The following is a 20266-nucleotide window of genomic DNA, read 5'->3' on the forward strand; positions in this document are numbered from 1 at the left end:
CCATTATACGTAATATTTTTGCGTTTCATCTTTGCATATGTATCTTGTTTTATCGCTTCGTCATAAAACATACCATTTATCGTTGTAGAGGTACGTGCAAATAATGAAAATTGCATGACTCATGTCTGCGCCCCCCTGCAATGTGGGTAAAAATTAAATATATCTTTGTGGATTAGCCATCGGAAATAATAAAGACAAAACTTTCCATTGGGGGAATACAAAAAGGGTCATACATTATTTAAAATGTCTTAACCGCGGTTTTTGTATCAATAAAAACAAAACTTTGAATTCACTTTCTGCGGTACAGAGGATTAATGGTATCGCCAAAATAGTTTGTGCAGAATAGTTTTTTATTAAACCCCTGACCGAATCTTGGCAATGAGCCGAAAAGAGTACAATAAAATCTTGTACTTTATTGTGACTTGTCAAGGTTTAATATAAATGCGCATTTAAGTTGCCTTTTATTCCAAAAAGAGAATTTACTATCGTCAAATAATTCTTAATTGCTATTGTAAAATTTATTAACACAATTTTCTCTTTTCTTTTGTTCAACTTTTTCGCGATTACTGCACTTAACCTGATGTAATACCTCCACGTTATAGGTACTACGCCTACCACATATTGACTCGACCATCAAGCAAGCACTGCACGTACCAAACCTACGTTTTTTCCCATAAAAACAAACTGTTTGACACTAAAGTTTGCCATCACAAAATTTCATTGCACCTCTCATATTTCCTATTATTATTTTTTGGTTCCGTAACCGTAACATATAAAGGCCAAAAGGGATCTCTTTATACCAATTGTTTCGTCATAGCCTCATAATAAAAACCTTTACGGAGTTGGGGATTAATGCGGGATAGTTTCGGGGGATATTGCAAGGGGGGCGAATCCCCAAGGATTGCGAGGTGGGTACCTAATAGTATTTATAATGCCCGGCGTGTGGGATTAGGCAAGTACGTGAGGTTACCACCGACCTTGTTAGCAGAATGTGTTTATGTTGGCGAACCTATTCGGTTTTAAATGCCTTTTCTGGTTTCAATGTTAGTGTAGGGTCTTTATTAGTCTTAACTGTTATGCTCCGGTCTTGTTACAGAGGTCAGTGAGGGTAATTTTTGGTATAATTGCATTTTAAGGTAGTTTATATCTTCTAAGTTTGAATTTATTAGTGAGCTATTTTAGCCAAACAGCTGTTTACTAATTTAATGATATTTTGGCAATAAAATAGCGTCAAGACTGATCAGATACATTTATTTCTTAGTACGTTACCTAACCAAATAAAAAAAAACACTATCTTTACTCTACCCGAACACCATTTCGCTAAGTCAACAACACAGTAACATAAAGCAAAATAAACAATAACACACAACAAAAAAAAGGCATTTCAACCCAACTGTCTCTTCCACGCTCACACAATGCGAACTTTCCAAATTTTATTACAAACGACCACCTGAATAATGCGTTTTATATCACGTACATGAATAAAACTAAGTTTCCTAACATGGTGAAATGAAATTCACTAAGTTACGATTCAAATTGGCCAGCCGTATGCTAGTTTCTGAACTTTTAGCTCGCAAAAGGGATCATATCTAACATAATAATAGCGTATAGTTTGCGCCGCAGTTGCTGTAGAGTGTGGCACAATTTTATTTTGTAAAGGTTCTCTGTAAAATAGAAAATGATTTTTGTTTCTGCTTTTTAGTGAGTTGGTGTGTATTTGTGAGTTTTCTAATATTAAGCTGTGCTTGTGATTTTGCAGTTGTTACATCACTATAATAGTAAGTTGGTTGTGTCCCAACACTATTCCATGATGGCGGAACTGTTATACTTGGGTGTGCAGACGGTCACTCCATGTTTAATAAATTAAAAATCACAATATACAAGCATAATATAAAAATATGGATTTTATTCTATATCTCAATAGCAGTAGGGTTTTGTTTAGTTTACTTCAGATTTACCTACACGTTAACATTAGGAACAGAAAACAATATGAGTACACTTACCATTTTGATTACCACTTTAGTTAAAACACAATCATGATGTTTGCTATAACTACCAAAAGAAGGTAAATTATTCAACATCGGTCATTCGAGAGTTATAACAAAAAATCACAGTAGCTTAACGTTATTACCAGAAATGACAGATAAACCCAAATGGTTGACAATCACAGCATAATACCACCTAACATCACAACCTCCTTTTCCAACCTCATTTGACCAAATGGATCGTTGAATACTGAACGCTGATGGTCAACGTGCCATACACGGCTATAAGAATACCATAAGTGCTATAATAGCCTGCATTATTATCCTGTTTGCAAGGGAAGGAATGGGAACGTTTCCGGGATGCACGTAGCGTAAAACAAGCCTTAACGGCGTTTGATGATGCTCATGATATGACGGAAAGTATTTTCCAAGCTATTTGTATTAAGCGCCGCATTTGACTTTAAGATTAGATTAGTTGTTCAGATTGAAATAAAACAAATTTAATTGAATATCAATATGCTTATATATTTTAACACAAAGAATAGTTTATTCTTAAACATTTATAGATAAAAGCATTATGTAATTTAGGTATTTACCTTTTGTCTATGTGTGCGTGAGTGTGTGTGACATAAACGAGGCTAGATAATTATCATAATAATTTAACTTTAGGGCTTTAGGACGTTTTCTACAGCTAAGAATAATATAATTATGTAAGCCAATTTTACCAACATAATTCCTTTAAATGTACTACGTAGGAGCATGTTAATTTTATGCCCGTAACTCGATTTAACGTTAGCAAAGGGTGTTGGTTGACTTGAGATTTTTACCTCTTATATTTTTCTTAATTTAGTGTCATGTAATAAGAATTTATTTCTATTTATTGTTGTTACTTAAAAACCTATGTACGATTAAATCAATAAATAATATTTATTAGGTAGTACTAACCACATAATACGTGAACATAACAAAATGTTCCAACAAAAGCACTCCTTACTAATTGAAATAATAACCCAAGTTCGCATCTTCAGTCGTTGAAACTACTCTACGGTTCACATATCTCTATTCACAGTTATAAAATATTGGCCAACTTGCAGGGAGCTTGCTTATTGAATTATATCTAACTCAAACTATTGTAAGTTCTAATGAATGGCGTTTTAAGGCTTAAAATCGGTGCACACGAACCATTTTACGACCGAAACCTTTATTAATTTATGAGCATGGGCTTAAAAATGTCGCCGTAATTTAGTCTATTTTAATCTTAATTAGAATGAGGCACTTAGTAAGGGCTTCGCATAAAGGTTAGTTAGGAGGGCTGATAACGTGAAAATAACGGTATGACCAAAATACGGTGTCTGTAGATGTTTAGATAAAGAGATGAATACGTAAAAGCGCTTTATGTGTGTTTTATTTAAACATCGGGTTAAATTGTGTCCTAAATCCTTCTACCTGGGAAGTTTAATTAAACTAAATCCTCGTGTAACATAGAATTTATTTTTATTGAAATTATTTTCGGTGTTGCTGTTTTTTGTTCTTTCTTTCTCAAATGTTTAAAAAGTTAAATCTACTACTGTAACATATATCTGATAGAAAATGTAATTTAGTATTACTGGCGTAGCGTTCACTTTTTTGTTCGTATCTATGTACTATTAATAATATAAAGTTTAACATAAATCGTCCTTTACGTTGATAGAGTTATCATATTGCCCAACAACATTAATCAACCAGACTAGACAACCGTATCACAGTTCTAAATCTTTGAGTTAAAAACTAATATTTAAACTACACCCAAAATTAAGATCTATATCGTAACATGAAAGCCGTAATTTCCAAAGGGCAAGCCAATATGCTATTATGTACAATTATCAAAACTTTAGAATGTATCCATATGCAATAAGCCCTATACCAAGTACTGGATAAGTCCAGTCCTTAATAATAAATTCCATTTTAGTATCAAATCAAAAATAAAATATTGTAGGCCCCTGATACGGCTTGAAACTAGTCGAGCCACCTCGTCAAACATTTAGTAAGTTACGCGAGTAGCGAGTAAGTCACACAATTAATAAGAAATTAAAATGTCCAATATTTTTAATAAACTTACCGCCGCATTTAAAGGTTACTACTTAACCCAGTCCTTAGCAATTATTTTTGGAACAAAATGGTTTCTGTAGAATAGTTTAAGTAATTATTAAATGACTGAGTACGGCATTTAGCAGCAAACATCAATACAAAACTAGATTAAACCGAACTAAACTCGAAAAAGGATTGACGAAGCTCTCATTATACTCGTATAACTTAACAAACAGTTAGTACTGAGTTTCAGTTAAAGTTTATCTTTTGTCAAACTTAGATTAGTTGCCGATTGGTTCAGAAACAATGTGGTTTCAAGTTATAGTTAAGATATTTGATGAATTAATTGACTTCGCCCGAATTATTGGACAAAGGTATTCGCGGTTTCTCGAATTAATTAAATTTCAGTAGGTATTTGCGATGAAATTTATTGTAGATCTTATATTCAAGCCTGGAAAGGAAATAGTCTCGGTTTTGATTAATATTTAAAGTAAGAAACTTTTAAGAATTGATATTTTAGATAAAGAGTCTATCTTTAGTTTTTTTCTAAAATTTTGTAGCATGCGGTGGGGCTTATATAATACCTAATACGGCATTATGGTAATAGTATCACCCCTTATTACATAGGACTCGTAACATTACTGGAGAAAAGTGCGTGTCACATACTATGTGCCCATCTGATCTGATATAATAAGGTGTGCAGTTATGTTTCGCTGTTACATAAGACTAAAACCATTACTGTTTATAAATATAAAAAAAGAACTGTCTTCAAACGTCAAAATGCGAACCTGCATTTTTTAATCGGATAGCATACATGAAACCTTCTCCTAAGCCTGAAAAACACTATGCTGGAAACTACATAAAAATTACTTCAGCCAAACGCGAGATAATCGCACACATACATACATACAAACAAACAGGTCAAACCGAGCACCTCTTTTTTGAAGTCGGTTAAAATCATACTACATTATCCTTTAGGGAGCGAAAGATAACTCATATTTATGTTTGTAATAGAGTAATTTATCAACCCAATCTCCATACAAACTTACAAACAAATGACATTAAGTATAATGCGTTAATAACTGCGACTAATACAGATAGACAGTTGCCGTCAAAATCTTTGTTACCATCAAACTTTTTAGACGATTTTGTTCCGAAATAGCTCGATTTTCCGCTTACGTAGATGATTAATTAAACAAGCTGAGGCTCCTCGATATTTCTCTATCAGACTATTGTCAACCTTATGTCTTCGCTCTTAAGTTTAGATTTCCATAATGCCAATTATCCATATAGCAGTACTTTAGTGTGGGGTTCGGAAATAAAACTCAATCATTTCGTTGTCTATATATGGTTTATTACATAGTTTCAATACTTGTTGAATCTTATATTAAGAAATAAATTAGATACGTTTTAAATAAAAGTCTTATTTCGTTCCGAATGATTACAATAGTTAAATAGCATGAAATGCTTCCTATACTAAGATAGTTATACCAACGTGAGTTTACTCGAGAAAATTTTAACAAACTAGTGAGTAATTTTACAAATTTTTCACTTCGGAGGAGATTATCTCTTTCCGGAAGACCTAACCTAGTTCAATTTGAGTATCCAATAGACTTAAAATAAGCGCAAAGCGCTGAAGAGTATAACTCGAGTATTTCATACAGATAACATCATTCTTCTCAACTTTAGGCGTTCCAAATACGTATAAATTTCCAAAATTCCTTTGGCCCAACATCACATGTTTTCAATTTTTAAACAATTGACACAACCGTAACTAAAGTAGATAAATAGAAAAACTTACTTGGAATATTTATCAAAACAATTTGTGCACACATATTTACTGTGTTCTAAACAAGTAAATCTTGAGCAAGTTACGCAGACATCGCGCGTTGTTTTGGTCATATGAGCTCGTCGGCAGACGTGGCACCTTCCACGGGAACCCTTCTTTGCACCTTTTGCAGGTTTATCGGTGAGGTCCGATTCGGATTCCACATCCATAGAATCATCCGTCGATGGCACAGGAACGCTCAATAAATCGCTCATTTTTTGTTTCATTACCTTAGGTATCTTCTCTGCATTCATTTTCCTCTGAATTAATGGCCTTATCATGCTCAGAGCCAGTTCGGTTAGAAAGTCACGACGCACTATACGCTCCTGACCTTTGTTCATTGTGTACACGCATAACGCGTTTATAGCCGCTATGTTCATCAGTCGAAACAATATATTCAGAGGCCATCTGCGTGAGTTTCTAGTGACATCGTGTCTGGCACACATTTTATCCATTGTTTCCACAGCTTTCTTTGTGCGATTGTAATCTACCAGTATTTCTGGCTTCAGTTGATCACCGGAGTTCATATCTATTGAGCAATCACTATGTTTTGTTGACAACAAGAGCACAGCTTTGTCTCGTTTGCAAACATACTGCACCAACGTGGCTACCTCGTTGTATCCGAAAAGCGACGATTTTAAAGATTTATCTTTAATTTTTTTGAAGATTCTTGGCACTTCATGTTTATCAGGCTTCATAGCTCCAATAATCGTAATCTTCTTACTAAATAATTTTTCAGCAGTCTCTAAAGTCGTGAACCAATTGTTCATCGTAACGTTACGGTATTCTCCTTGAATAGGATCAGTCATTCTCACAACAATGTCTAACTTATTGTTACTAACTTTATAAGGCCCAGGATTATCACCCACGTACATTTCCAAATTGTATGTGTACGGATATTGGCAATCTACCAAAGCAAACATCCTCATTCCAGATTTAACAATCCTCTTGGGCATGTGCTGGCGAAATCTACATCTTCCTTTGTAGGCGATGGTTATTTCACCCAGACTTAGTTCGTGACTAGGTGTGAAATGCTTTTGAAAATTGTTTACTACAATTTGAAATATCACCCTGATTGGGGCCATTTTATCTTCATCTAAGCTCTCATTTATGGGATCATTAAATCGAAGATTCTTCAATAGGAATCGATATCTTTGAGCGCTCATTGCGAGGTAAATGGCTTCTATTCCAGTACCACTTTTTGAGTCAAATAACTGCAAAAAGTTTTCTCGGCTAGTTTTCAAGCACCCACTTAGGAAGAATATACCGAGCAGTGCATTTATTTCCACTTCATCAGTAAGTTTTGCATCTCTTTCTCTTGCAAACTTCTTCTGTTCTTTTATAATTCGTTCGTTTGTGAACCTGGCAATCATGTATACGGTGTTTTCGTCGAAGAATAAGTCGAAGCATTCGAATTGAGATTTGCGTGTTCTTGCAAAATCTTTAGGCCCTGGTGTAATCTTTGAGTCATTGTTAAACAAGACTCGGGGGGTTTCTAGGGGTTTTTTGAACCATTTTGTTCCGTCGAGGGCTAAATAGTATTGGGAGCTTGATCCCTCAATTACATCGAACACAGTTTCCCAGTAATCGTCTATATCAGTGTTATCTTCTTCTTCTTCAGTGCTGTATTCAGTGCTGGTGCTCTCTAGCTGTTCTTCAACATGGTCTACATCATCGTCACTCCCAGCTGGTGCATCCACAAAATCTTCTTCTCGATCTTCATCAAGCCATCTGGCTATGTGGATGTCAGATCTTTGTGCCATTGTTACCTGTAACAAAACAATACGATTGTTACTTACCAAAATATAATTTATAAACTACCAAATAAATGTTGGTTACAACAACAATTAAACAAAACACCAACAAACTCTTAAAAACTCGACAAACATAACGTTCAAACACCCGCTCCACAAATCGCCCTAACGTCAACATTTGTACCACACGACAACAATTTCAAATCGACAATTATTTTATATCAAACGACTCAATGTTTGTGAAGAGTTAAAATCGTTCGTACATTAAATAGATGCAGACAGATTCAATATAAATACATTCAACTACAGGAGGGGAGAAAATCGAAGCGGCCGCCAGTCTGTGTGTATCTACAGGTCGCCATGATATGGAGTGGGGAGCTCCACGACCCGGGAATTCGTCAAACCGCCCACGCGTACCAAAGGCATAAACTTCCAGAACATATTGATGCATACTTTATATTACCGAAGCGCTAGATACTCAAATAACAAAACCACAACACAAACGCTTTGTGGCACTTCATGTGCCCTGAAACGCGCAACAATTCGCTACGTGTCTAGCCACAAAATTTGTGGCGGTGCGCATGCTACTAACCACAATGATTGCTTTTATCGTTCAATAACTAAGAACAAAGATCAAAATCAAAGGTAACTACAATAAAGCCAATCAAAAATATACATGCGTGGATAATTAATTAATGACATGTCAATACATACGGGAACGGTCGCGTGATTTATTACGATGCAAACCGCCCAATGCACTTACTGACACAACCATACACTTCAAGCGCACGGCTAACACTGATGTTCCCGAATAGCCGCCCTAGTGAAATATTATTGACGAGATTTATTTATGGCTGGGAGATTCAAGGTGTACCTAATTACTTGTATTGGACTCCGCTACAATTACAAGGCCGTGGAGGGTAGGGAAGTGGATGTGTGTGTTATGTTTTAAGACAGAACGTTGTCTTAAGACTTGTTACAGTATTAATTTCATTGTTTATAACGTGTTTGTATTAATCAATTAGTAAAAAACGTTACAAATTTAGTTTTTAGGCTATATGTACCCTAAATAACAGTATTAAATTATTCATTTAAAAGAAATAAGTTAACAGTCTGAACGTTACAAGTCCCAGTGGGATTTTTCTGAAAGGGGCGTTGTACCTGGAAGTACTTTTTTTAAAGTAAATAAAAAGGTCGCTCACCTCGGCAAAGCTCTTAAGCGCATTGGAAACGAAACGAAATTTCGTTTCATGGACAAAATTCATTCGCATCAATCGGTTTAGACAGCACGATGGCGGGATGCTGCTCTCATAGAATAAACGATGCGTCAGACGATGAATTCAATTAAGCCTACATTATTTTTTGTACTAAAGATTTGAAAATGCTGAATTTTATTAGAAAAGAAAGTAATTGGCTTCGACATTTTCTTCTGAAGTAAACCAGAAAGGGGCGAATTCCGTGGACTTAATTCTAAGTAATAAAATCATGACTATTACCCTACTAAGGTCAAACATGGAATATCGCAAATCTTTTATTCGTTTTACTGCCTTCTCGTCCTTGTTGGGCTTCGTGTGGGAATGTATTCAAGTATATTTTACTAGCTATGGTTATGTCTGTTAACAGCGAACACTGTTGAATTATGTTGTCAACTGTTGCATCCATTGAGGATATATAAACATAGAAGCTTCCTTAAACTTACGGAAACAGATGTACCGAGGGAATGAGAGAAAATCAATAACATCTATATTGATCTAGTTGTCTACAACATCCAGAAGAACGTAGGTTTTAATTAAATATTAATCTTGAAAGCGTTTTAGGTGAAGTACGTATCCGTCCTCAGGGAGTCTCTAACCCAAGCCGTTAGCTGTATATCTTAGCACATGTTACGTGATATAAAACTGAATAGAGGACGTAACATCTGGAGTAACTTACTGTCAGTTGAACGCCGACATTCTCAATTCTAGTAGGAACATATTAACGTAGTTGCCGTTTTAGCACCTGTGCGGTAATGCCCACGCCATCACCCGCCATAAAATATTGACGTCCGAACTACTGCACAGTCGTCTGTCTGTCTATTCTATGACCGCGGAACCGGCGGGGCGGCTGCGGGCGCCGGCGGGGAGGTGGCGGGGCGCGGGCGGCGCGTACCTGCGCCCGGCGACTCCCGCCATGGAGGGTTTCTGTATTGATTATTTGAGGGCGTTCACTTTCGCCAGTGTTTTAATGCGAGCTATGAAAATGTTTTTATTGGCAACTTGGCAGCCCCAGCGCCAAACTGAATAAACAGACGAATAAATGTACGAAAGCTCTCGTAATGCCCGATTATTCATTTTATACCGTCTCGCTTATTTGTCGATGCGATATTTTTTTCTTCGTTTTTCGTTTCGGTAATATCTGTAAAGAGCCTTATTTTGTCGAAGGCCTCAGAACTTCGCTTTTCAATGATTATTTCTTATTTCGTCTACTGTCATTCCTTCTTCGTATTTTATATATCAATAAATCAATTCGTTTTGAGGAGAGGAAGAATTGTGTATTCTTTTTCTGTGAATGTCTTTGTGTTGGCTGGTGATTGTTTAATTTTCGTAGTAGTTCCAGTCTCCGTTATACCGTTTGCGCTTTGAATCGTTAGGGGTCTTTGTTGTTGCGTCGAGTGAGTATTAGTGCTTTCAGTGCGGTTCCGCTTGGCTAAAGCAGTCTCAAGCCAAATACTCGCAGTCTAATTACATTGTTAATGGTGCGTGGAATGAGAGAAAATATTATCTCGTGACGTAACAATATTAGCTACTACTGTGAATATTCTCGTAGTTACCACTCGACATTAATAGAAAACTATTTTAGCCTTGAAAAGGTTATTTACTAAAATTGATTTCGCGTACCTTATTTCGGATAATCTTAATGCTACCGTATATTGAGTGGGTGGCGTATTATAGTGGTTTTATGAAACTAGTGAATTGTTAGGTATCGTAAGTATTAGTTCTGTTTTTAGGGTATGTTTTAGACACCCACTCAGAAGATAGGTATAAAAACGTATTGTTTAGAAATATCAAATTTCTCCAGCTAAAAAGACGTTTATTTTGCACCTTGCACCTATTTTCTTTTTATGGAGATTCAATTAGCAAAAAAAGAAAAATCATTTATGTTGTGGGCAAATAGAATGACCATTTTAAATCTAAGAGTTCCAAGAGCCAATCTAAACCTTTTAGTTCTCTAGAATGAGGAGCCCTATTCTAAGGATGAAGTAGCAACGCATGCTAACTACAGCGAGTCACATCAGACCGTCACCATTGAGGTTCGGTTCACGTCACTAAAGTCCATAAAGTCACATTGACATGTAAATTTCCAACGATAAAGTCTAAAAGCTTTTCTTTGAAAGCGGATTATGGTTCTTTTTGTACCCTATCTGTTTGTACAGGTACGCCTATTGAAAACCCGTCTTAAGTAAGGTTTTTGGGACCTGCAATCTTCAATGATTCATTGTACCAATTGAGGTTTTCAAGTAATGAATCGACCGGATTATCACGTCTTTTGGGTGATTTACGTTGCTATAAAAGTTTGGTAATTTTATTTCCTTCTTTATTCTGCCCGTCTATTTCTTTGATAAAGGTCTTGCCTATCTTTAAGTGTTTTTGATGAGTTTATCCACGAAAGGTATCACATTATCCGGTTATTGGCTTTTACTGGTGTATTTTTACCACATTTTAATGATACAGATATTAAAAATATATTTTTAAACATGCACTCAAAAATATTAGCTACCTTTGAATCTGTAAGTTCAAGTTTGCATAAAAATAAACCCTGGTTTATCAGCAAGCTAATTAATAAATATGACACGACCACCAATGAGTTTGTCAAACGTGGCGATTACACCATTGTCCCTCAGGAGTTTTTGCAGCGGTCGAGTTGGATTGAGGCGGCCAATTACCGACTATTTATTAATTAGGGGCATACAACATTACACTGCGTTTATTCCCAAAGGGGTGGACAGAGTTGTATAGACTTATAGTTTTGAAAATTCAAAGATATACTATTTTAAACTCAGGATAAAATTCAAAATCCAATAACTCTTTTTTTTTACCCGACTGCGCCAGAAGGAGGGTTATTGGCAGGGTTTTTGTTTTTTTTTTGTAATATATTGTGTTCAATTACCACTGCCATATTGACAAGGCAATTTTAGATTAGAAAGGACTAGACAATGAATAATAACAATTTTCATTAAGATACAAGCTGAAGCATCAGGTGCTGAACTCAAACTGAAACTAGCAAAAACAATTACCAACAAGACATTAGACTTATAGATGAAAATAAACGAGTCTCGCAAAAAACTAATCAATCAAGATAAATTACTTTTCTATTGAAGTTTTCTCCTTCAATTTAGGTTCTCATGTACCACTCAAGTGCACATCGTTCCATATATTAAGGCGTCACAAAAACTCGCTCACTAATCGTTTATCATATTCAGTCTCGGTAACGTACCTGAGCAGATAATTTATGTGAATATTTCGCGAAGCTATCGGTAGGAAACATTAATTTCCGGAGACGTAACGAGATCGCTTCACGCACCTACACAGCCATGTTTTTTGATGGCGTATTCTCTCCTACTCTGATGTCGAGAGCTTGTTTGCATGGAATTATAATATTCAAAATGTTACGTTTTGATTCACACCAAATAACACGCTACGTTTTTATATTGTTTCGTTATCAATAATTCGCTTCTTTGTGTATTTTATGTTCTTTACAAAATACTTGTATTCAATAACATTCACACCATAAGCTTTTCCCCCTATAATATCTTTTTTATTCCGTTTATTCAAAGCGTGTTACTAAGTCTCGCTTTGCTGAAAGGAAATAAGTGTGCGGTCATTGCAAACGCGACCATTTCCCTCTTCCGCGTTATAGCGTGTTTTTTGTATTCCTCCCTCAAACGCAGTATTCCGTGCTCGTCTTTTTTGTTGCTTTTCCGCACAAAGTCCTTCTCATATCACGTTAAACGGATGCAAGGCTTTAACTGAACTCAAACAGTCTAATAAACGTCACATAATTCGTCCATAAAGGGGCCTTATTTTATTACTGGCGAAGACAAAATGGGTTTTTGGGGGCAATAATAAGTTAAAAAAGCGCCCCTTTCCCTAATATCGTACAGAGCGAGCCACTCGCTACGAGGTTTACGTGACCAGTGTCTTAATATACACCTTTCTGTCTAGATGTAGTATTGTTTGAATGGGAGACGACCTATCAGCCGCACGACAGTAATAATGGCCCCCGAGGATCCTGATTTTGGAATAGATAATGAAATATTTGGAATTCCGTCGCATCCTCTATGTTTGTATTGTGCCGTGCTAAGAAAAGCCTGATTTTGTAGAAGTTCATTGAGTACTTGGGAAAAACTTCCAAAAACTTTTCTTTGTGTTCCAAAATGAGACTGACGGTCTCGTACTGTGCTTGTTAGTTTTTAATTAATTACAACAAAGGGGGAAAGCCCCGTCTTTATATATGTGTTTGGTGTAACAAATACGACACGTGATATTTAGATTATAATTTAATTGTTATTTAATTAAGTTGCTTTTTGTTAATTAAGTTGTTGACAGAATAGTTGGCATTATAAATCACGACAAATTTCGTCATGACAGCTTTATTCTTTTACTGAATTTATGCTAATGTTATTCATATTTAGCAGTTCAATACTTTCCCGGCCCAAGAAGGCTCATTGAACTACAAAGCAGTTTCTGTTTATTACATCCCTTCAACTTTTAATGTTACCTGATACATTTCCTTAGCCCTGTTTCACGATACCCTAGAGGATAATAATGTAAATCTATAATCGCAATTTCACTTTAAACCTTTGTTTTACGAATCATAAAATTACACAATTCTTATGGGCCCTATCAGATGTATTGTATGAAGAATTTTATGAAAATAAATAAATCGCAAGTCCCCAAATCGTAGGGGAGTTTAATGAAAACTGGTGATTTAGTGAATTCAGGGGTTACTAGTATACCGATACCAGTAAATTTTCGTTAATGGAATTATTTCATTTCTCTTTTAGTGTTTGTTTCGGTCTAGCAATTCTAAGTAATATTTCTACCATCGCATCTTTTGAGCTAAATTCACACAAATGTAAAAAGAAAAACTGTCCAAAAAATATTATAATCAATTTTCAATGTTTCAAATACTTCGTTAATTTTGAAAATGTTAGCAAAGAATTCGATAATTTTAGAATAACTCTAAAGTATTCCAATAAAAATGTTACAAGAGGATATTTCAAAAATGCTGCCGACGCGAAATTAGTAAATGGCTGTATTTAAAATGAGCTCAATACAAACAACAATTTTCACCAAGTTCAGTTTAATTTTTCAAAAGCTCATGTTGCCGAATTCTCAAAGACGGGATCTATTAAAAGCGACGAAATTAAATTCGCCGACTTACTAGATGAGTTTAAGATTATTTATTCCCTTCCCTATTTACGCATAAACAAGCTTTTGTCTTACCGTTGTTTGGGACTTTATTTTTAGGTTCGTAGAGGCTAGTTTTGTTTGGTTGATTTGGGTGATTAAGTTTGTAATTTACCTGTCGGGGGTCAATTCGCTCTGTGTAATGAATTCCAGTTTAAGCGCCCACTCTGACAGGCTATTGGGGATCATACTATAGCATTCACTGGACTTTTATGTTTCCAATGGACTGATCTTTTAACAATTTTAATTTTACCTGGAATAGCTTCTACAGACTTTAGTTAATAGGCATCGTTATCCCTATGAAAATTAAAAATCAATTTAGTCCGTCAGTTAGGTAATGAAAAATACTAGACACGTATTTTTTTTATTTTGTCTTATAAGATAACAATGCAGATACAGAAAATAAGTGAAAGTATGGGATTGGGAGCAAATACGTAATTGCTCCGTATAAAATGTACCTAAAAGTGACGTCAGGCGACATTTCAAATTGATAAATCGTCGAAAGTATTTGTTTCCGTAAGAAAATAAAAAAATACGTGTTAATATTTTAAAATAATCTTACAACACGGACATTAAAATAAAAATTAGTCATGTACCCTATTATCCATTAAATCCTAATAACACAACGTTACGTCACATTGTTCATTATTCTGTAATAGAGGTTAAGTCTTTACATAGTCAAACATTAAATACAACTCCAGACTCCGTGCCAATACTAAGAATTTTGATATCGGTCAACAGGGCAGCCAGATCTAACTAAATATATACATTAACTTATTACTGGGCCGTCTGTACATCTTTATTTTAGCTACAACCTCTTCCATTAAAACAACAACGTAATATTAACAAATATTATGACATAAGTTCGAGTTTCCATTAAAATTTTAATGTTACATTGTTTTAAACCATTACAGAGACCGTCTAGTTTGGTGTAATGGATTTTGGACTTAAAAGGTGTATTTTAATAATGAAACAGGAACGCAATCCGAAAGTTTGTTTGCATCGGATGTAACGACTGTTGAACATTTAGAAGAAGTGTATCTTTTGAAGATTAATTCTGAAGTTTATACGGACTTCCTCGTTTGTAGGTGCAGGCATTAACTTTTGACGTAATTTTCTGGTTTCTTTTGAAGAGATAGACATTTTATTGGACTTTTCTGTTGTAAAATTCTTAGGTTTAATTATGATTTTTGCATTCATATTATTTTGTGTTGTATTTTAGTGTCTATCTTACTTACTATAATAGAATTCTTACACACTCTTTAATCTTGACAATTCAAGACAAAAATTGAAGACCTTTTGAAGCACAACGAGTCTTTTACTCTTTGTAGCAATGAATTTTAAACGTACTTCTACCTCCACTCAGATTTTGAACCCAAAATTACTACCTTCGCTCTCAAATTTCAAAACAAATGAAAATCCCCTAAAAAACAGCACTAAGAACCACTTAAAAACAACCCCGCCTAAAGCTGGGTAAGGGAAAAATCCAAGTACCCTCATCGAATGCCCATTGGAAGGGCGACTAAACCAATCATTAAGTTAAACTCGCATGTTCGGACATTAGACGTTCCTGTCTATCCCATTACAGATAAAAGGCACTAGTGTCCCGCAGATTTCGATTGTCCCTTTCTTCGGCCAAAGGGCTGTTAGGGTTGTCGAAAGTAATTTGGGGCTTACCTGTGTCTTGAATTTTGGACAGGTGACTAATAAGGTCCGTGTGGTCTGTTGTGGTTACGCGACTGTTGAGTGGATTGGGTCGACCTTTTAATTATTTTGGTGTAAAACTGGGATTCGGTATTTGAGGCTATTTTTGCTTGTATCGCATGTTCTGTAATTAAATGGCGTGTTAAAGTCAGTAGGCGACAACATACACTTATATAAGTGTGTGTTAATGTATGTGCTTTGTAAGGTTGACTTTATCTATAAGGACATTCATTACTAATTCATCATAATCATCTTCATTTCTTATCCGAAAATAATTTAGAAATGACAAAATAACCTTATCATAAACCATACGTAACATTTTAATATAATTTTCCATTTAGTTTCTTATATCCCCACAAGATCCGATCTGTGTCAATATCCAATATTTTAATCCTATGACATTTATCTTCAATTTGAACATTCGGACATCCCTAACCCAAGACAGGGCCTCCTGCTGCCAATGTCTACCGACCATGACCCTTACGGCAGTCTTATACATATACCTACACTGTTTCAAGGCAAAGACACTCGTATTGATCACCCTGCCCATCTGCCCCACGTCCACACTACACATGAAACTATACAAAACCAGTATAAACTGACCTTCGAACGTGAGGCAAGATCATACAAAGTGGGACCATGATAAACTGGTTCTGTATAACTCGACGTGAAGCCATGGGTACGTAATATTGAGATGAGATCCACTGATAAAGTTCTACAAGTATCCATACAAGATTATGGTATCGTAGAATTCAATGGGAGTTACTTGGGTTCAAGCTGTTTGTGTATTATTTCTGTTATTGTTTAAACTACTGTTGTTTAATAGTGGTCTAGTGTAAGGTGAGTTTAATCAATGAAACGTGTACTTTATATTGCTTTTTTGTCAAATACTTTACAATTTGTAATTAACCAGTAACGATGTTCAAATCATTTTAATAAATAAATTATTATTATTTTCTTATTAAAGCCTCTCGACGCGAACCGATTTCACTAATTTCCTTTTAAAAAATAAATCGGAATTTATATGAAAAACATACCTTTATGGAATTCACAATAGATTTCTTAGGCGTCACGCGAAAAATAATTCAAATAAATCCATCAGCCATTATGAACAATAACTTGTGCGCGGCACGTTAAAATCGCGGGGCGTTTCAAAGAAAATCGGGTTTTTATTAAATATTTCCCCTCCGAATAGGAGCTGAGACGCCAGCGCTAAATAACAGGCATACCGGACGCTCAGACGCGGAAAATTTTCAAATAAATATAATAACGATGATAGAGAATGCCCAGCGAATATTGAAATTATTTGTTTTTGTTTCAACACAATATTCTCTATAATAATGGTAGACATTATCGATAAATTCCGTCTCGTATTTATTTGAGATTTTTATCATATTTTCTTTAAGAAACTCCGGTTGACGAGTTTTCTCGGAAACCTTGCCAGTCTTCAAAGATTGTGATTGACATACGCTTTCCAAAGTTATTTTCCTGGGAAACGAAATTGCCTTCGTCTTATTTCTAAATCCTGATAGAATTTTTAATATCATATAACATCAAGCTTTATTTTTGCCTAAAGGCGTACAGAGATGAAATTAGCCTATTATTAAAAAAGGAATAATTTGAAACACAAAATAGTTTGGCTATCTCAATTGGTATTTTATTCAATTGTAACAAAGACATAATAGACTAAATAAAAATATTACTCAAAAAACGGCCTCATCAAAATCCTTTACCTCCTTTTAACGAAATTAGCAAGTAGCTAAACTAAACCTTTATCTTTTTAAAATATTAAGTGTCACAAATGTTAAGAAGGTGAATTCCTTTACTAATAGAGAGAAGACTTATAGCAAAATATGCTCTTTAACCATAATCTCAATAGCCTAATTGACACACGATATTTCATGTCGACTCGAAACTAGTCGAGTTCCTCGTCAAATAGTTATGTGAGTAAGCCCAAAAATATAATAGTTAATTCAGGTGGTCAAGCTTGAAGTTTATGGCAAGAGACCCACAGTCCAGAAGACTGCATCGAACTGTTTTCGGTGAAGTTTTCAATAGCTTCCCAAAGGCTTTAAATTATACGTTATTTATCGCAATCTAGATTATAGAGCAATGCAACTATTACTAACAGATGCTGAAGTAATCAAAGTCTATTTATCATATACTTATGTCACTAACTTCAATACGCCTTCGATACAAGCGCCATTGAAAAGTTAAACAGTCGTTTGTTTTAAGCTGTCCTTACTAACGGAGTAATGTATAGTTAAGTTTTATTTATTGTAGTTGCAGATTTATTATTTAGTCTTTTTTCTATTTTTGGTTGTAATTTCTGGGTACTCGTAGAAGGTTTCAAATCTGCTGCTTATTTCAAATATTTTTGGAGTTTGCATATTTCGAAATGGACACTGTTACGAGTAACAAGATTATTCTGATACCTAAATCAGAGTGATTTACGAGAATATGTCGTGTATAAAATATGGTACACAATATTTAAAATGTAATTCGATTAGAACTCTTTATAAATTCAACCGATATACAAAAGGCACTGTGATCAAACCATCTCCAAACTCCGAAGAAAATATTATACTTGAAGAGACATCCCTCATCCATCCTTATGTAATAAAACTCAGGCTATTTTCCACTTGTATAAGAAATTTTAAATCATTTCTAACCAGTGACGCACATGATGTTGATTAAAACGACCCCGTTTGAATCCCCTTCGGCGATTTCTTTGTTTTATTCCTAACGCTAATTTTGTATCACAAAAGTTCTACGTGAACGCGTCCTTACGTTTGGTCCAAGTTGTAGGAGATTTGGTAATCAGGTTTATCGATGATTGATTGATGTCAAAAACAGATATCTGGATAGGAAATCTTAGAAATATAAATCATCATCTTCAGCGTGTCACGTGCATTAGACCAGTTAGTCTATTAGCTCTCCAGTAGCCACTGATTACAACGTAGCTAATATTATTTCTCAACCTATTACGTAAATACCTAATCTAAATGTAATCGTAAATGCTCTAGGTTTATCCGTTATTAAATAATACATCTACTGTTATTAGTTCTGCGATACGTGTTACAAAAATTTGAATAATAAAGCCAAAAAATAAAACATTTATTTTTCCTTTAGGAACATTCAATTGCCTAAGTTGTTTTTAGCTTATAACTTAAACCACAACGTAAAGTCGAGTACAGACAATAAGGAAGACGCCGGGAGGTGTCGTCCCTAGCCGCCCCCTCCTCCCTTTGATAATTTATTATTGAAACCTCGTCTCCATTCTTTTCTTTTGTAATATTGTCTCTCGTCTCTTATTTGTTCCGTGGTACTAATTTGTTTGTTATTTTTTTTTCTTGATCGGCTCTGCTTTTGTGCTTCGTCTAATGAAGTGCGTTTGAAAGGTTCGAGCCACGTTCGAGCTAAATTAACGTTCGATTCGATTGTAATTGGATGGGTTTTCGTGCGGTTTAGTAGCGGGGGTATTTGATGATCCGAGTGATGGGTAGTGCTTGTAGGATTCTGGGTCGTTTGGTTTCAACCTTTCTGTTATTTGGGAGATAGTGTTCGTTTATCGGATTTTCTTTACAAATACCCAAGGTCGGTTCTTTCGTTCGTTGGGTTATGTGTCCATTGTATTTAAATCAATACTCACATTTGCGTATCAAAAAAACACACACACAGCATAATAAAATTATACTTATACAAGAATAACTCGAAAGAAATTTACGTAGTCCCAGGAGAAACCAATTATATTATAACGAAAATAACAAAAAAAGTCCACAATACATACACAAGGCACAATGAAATATTTTCTTTCCTAATAATGTAAGAATTGTGTTCCCTTTATATCTCCGTCGTTCAGACAACCTACGGATTTAGGTATCATCGTCGTACGCACTGGCGAGGTTACACCAAATTGGGAAAACTAAGGCGTTGGCAACACGCCAGACAGACAGATATTACGTGTCTTAATACACACTAATATAATAAGGATGAGCTGATATTGAAGGATAAAGAAAAAGAAAAGGAACAATGGCCAAGTAACATGACCTAAATATTGTGTCAGATTTTTATGATAAACAAACATAAGATCCTTTACGGAACCTTTGTCATATTGCTTTATTGATCCAAGCATCACATCGACTAAATTATCAAAAAGAACTTTCGTAATGATTTCCCAGCACAAAAATATTGTTAAAAATACCCAAACAGGTCGATGTACGTCAGTATTTTGATTAAATATTTAATTAAAAAACAAAATGAATGCAATCTGTGGATCTTTTGTTTAAAAACAAGTAGTTTGGGAGCACAAACAAGCTGAAGTTAATTTCGATTCGAGCGGAGCTGACGAAATTTTTTAATAAAAACATCACCTGTTCTGCATTTAGCGAGTACAGGGTCGGATTGGGTGAAGTGCGAAAGGTGAATTTTCGCCAAGCTTGTACCCTAGCCCCCTAATAAGATTATTTTTGACGAAAG

At 35.1% G+C, this 20266-nt stretch overlaps 3 protein-coding genes across 5 annotated transcripts in view; 1 reads left to right on the top strand and 2 right to left on the bottom strand.

Moving 5' to 3' along the window:
- LOC118267378 (fumarate hydratase, mitochondrial) overlaps positions 1-20266 on the bottom strand; it is a 388013-nt gene that overhangs the window by 230892 nt on the left and 136855 nt on the right. The window lies entirely within an intron of this gene.
- Positions 1-20266, top strand: part of LOC118267374 (acyl-CoA:lysophosphatidylglycerol acyltransferase 1) — a 255790-nt gene that overhangs the window by 216606 nt on the left and 18918 nt on the right. The gene's annotated exons all lie outside the window — the stretch shown is intronic.
- LOC118267375 (uncharacterized) lies at positions 5385-10575 on the bottom strand. 2 transcript variants are annotated; one of them, XM_035581294.2, is made up of 2 exons: positions 9567-10575; positions 5385-7649 (listed from the first exon to the last, which is right to left on the bottom strand). In XM_035581294.2, exon 2 carries the CDS (start codon positions 7641-7643, stop codon positions 5850-5852), a length of 1794 nt encoding a protein of 597 aa, XP_035437187.2. In that variant the 5' UTR covers positions 7644-7649; positions 9567-10575; the 3' UTR covers positions 5385-5849. The 2 variants fall into 2 exon arrangements, with proteins under 2 accessions (XP_035437187.2, XP_035437186.2); XM_035581293.2 differs by lacking the exon at positions 9567-10575 and adding an exon at positions 8349-8561.

The sequence above is a fragment of the Spodoptera frugiperda genome, chromosome 6 (assembly GCF_023101765.2).
Source record: "Spodoptera frugiperda isolate SF20-4 chromosome 6, AGI-APGP_CSIRO_Sfru_2.0, whole genome shotgun sequence".
NCBI lineage: Eukaryota > Metazoa > Arthropoda > Insecta > Lepidoptera > Noctuidae > Spodoptera > Spodoptera frugiperda.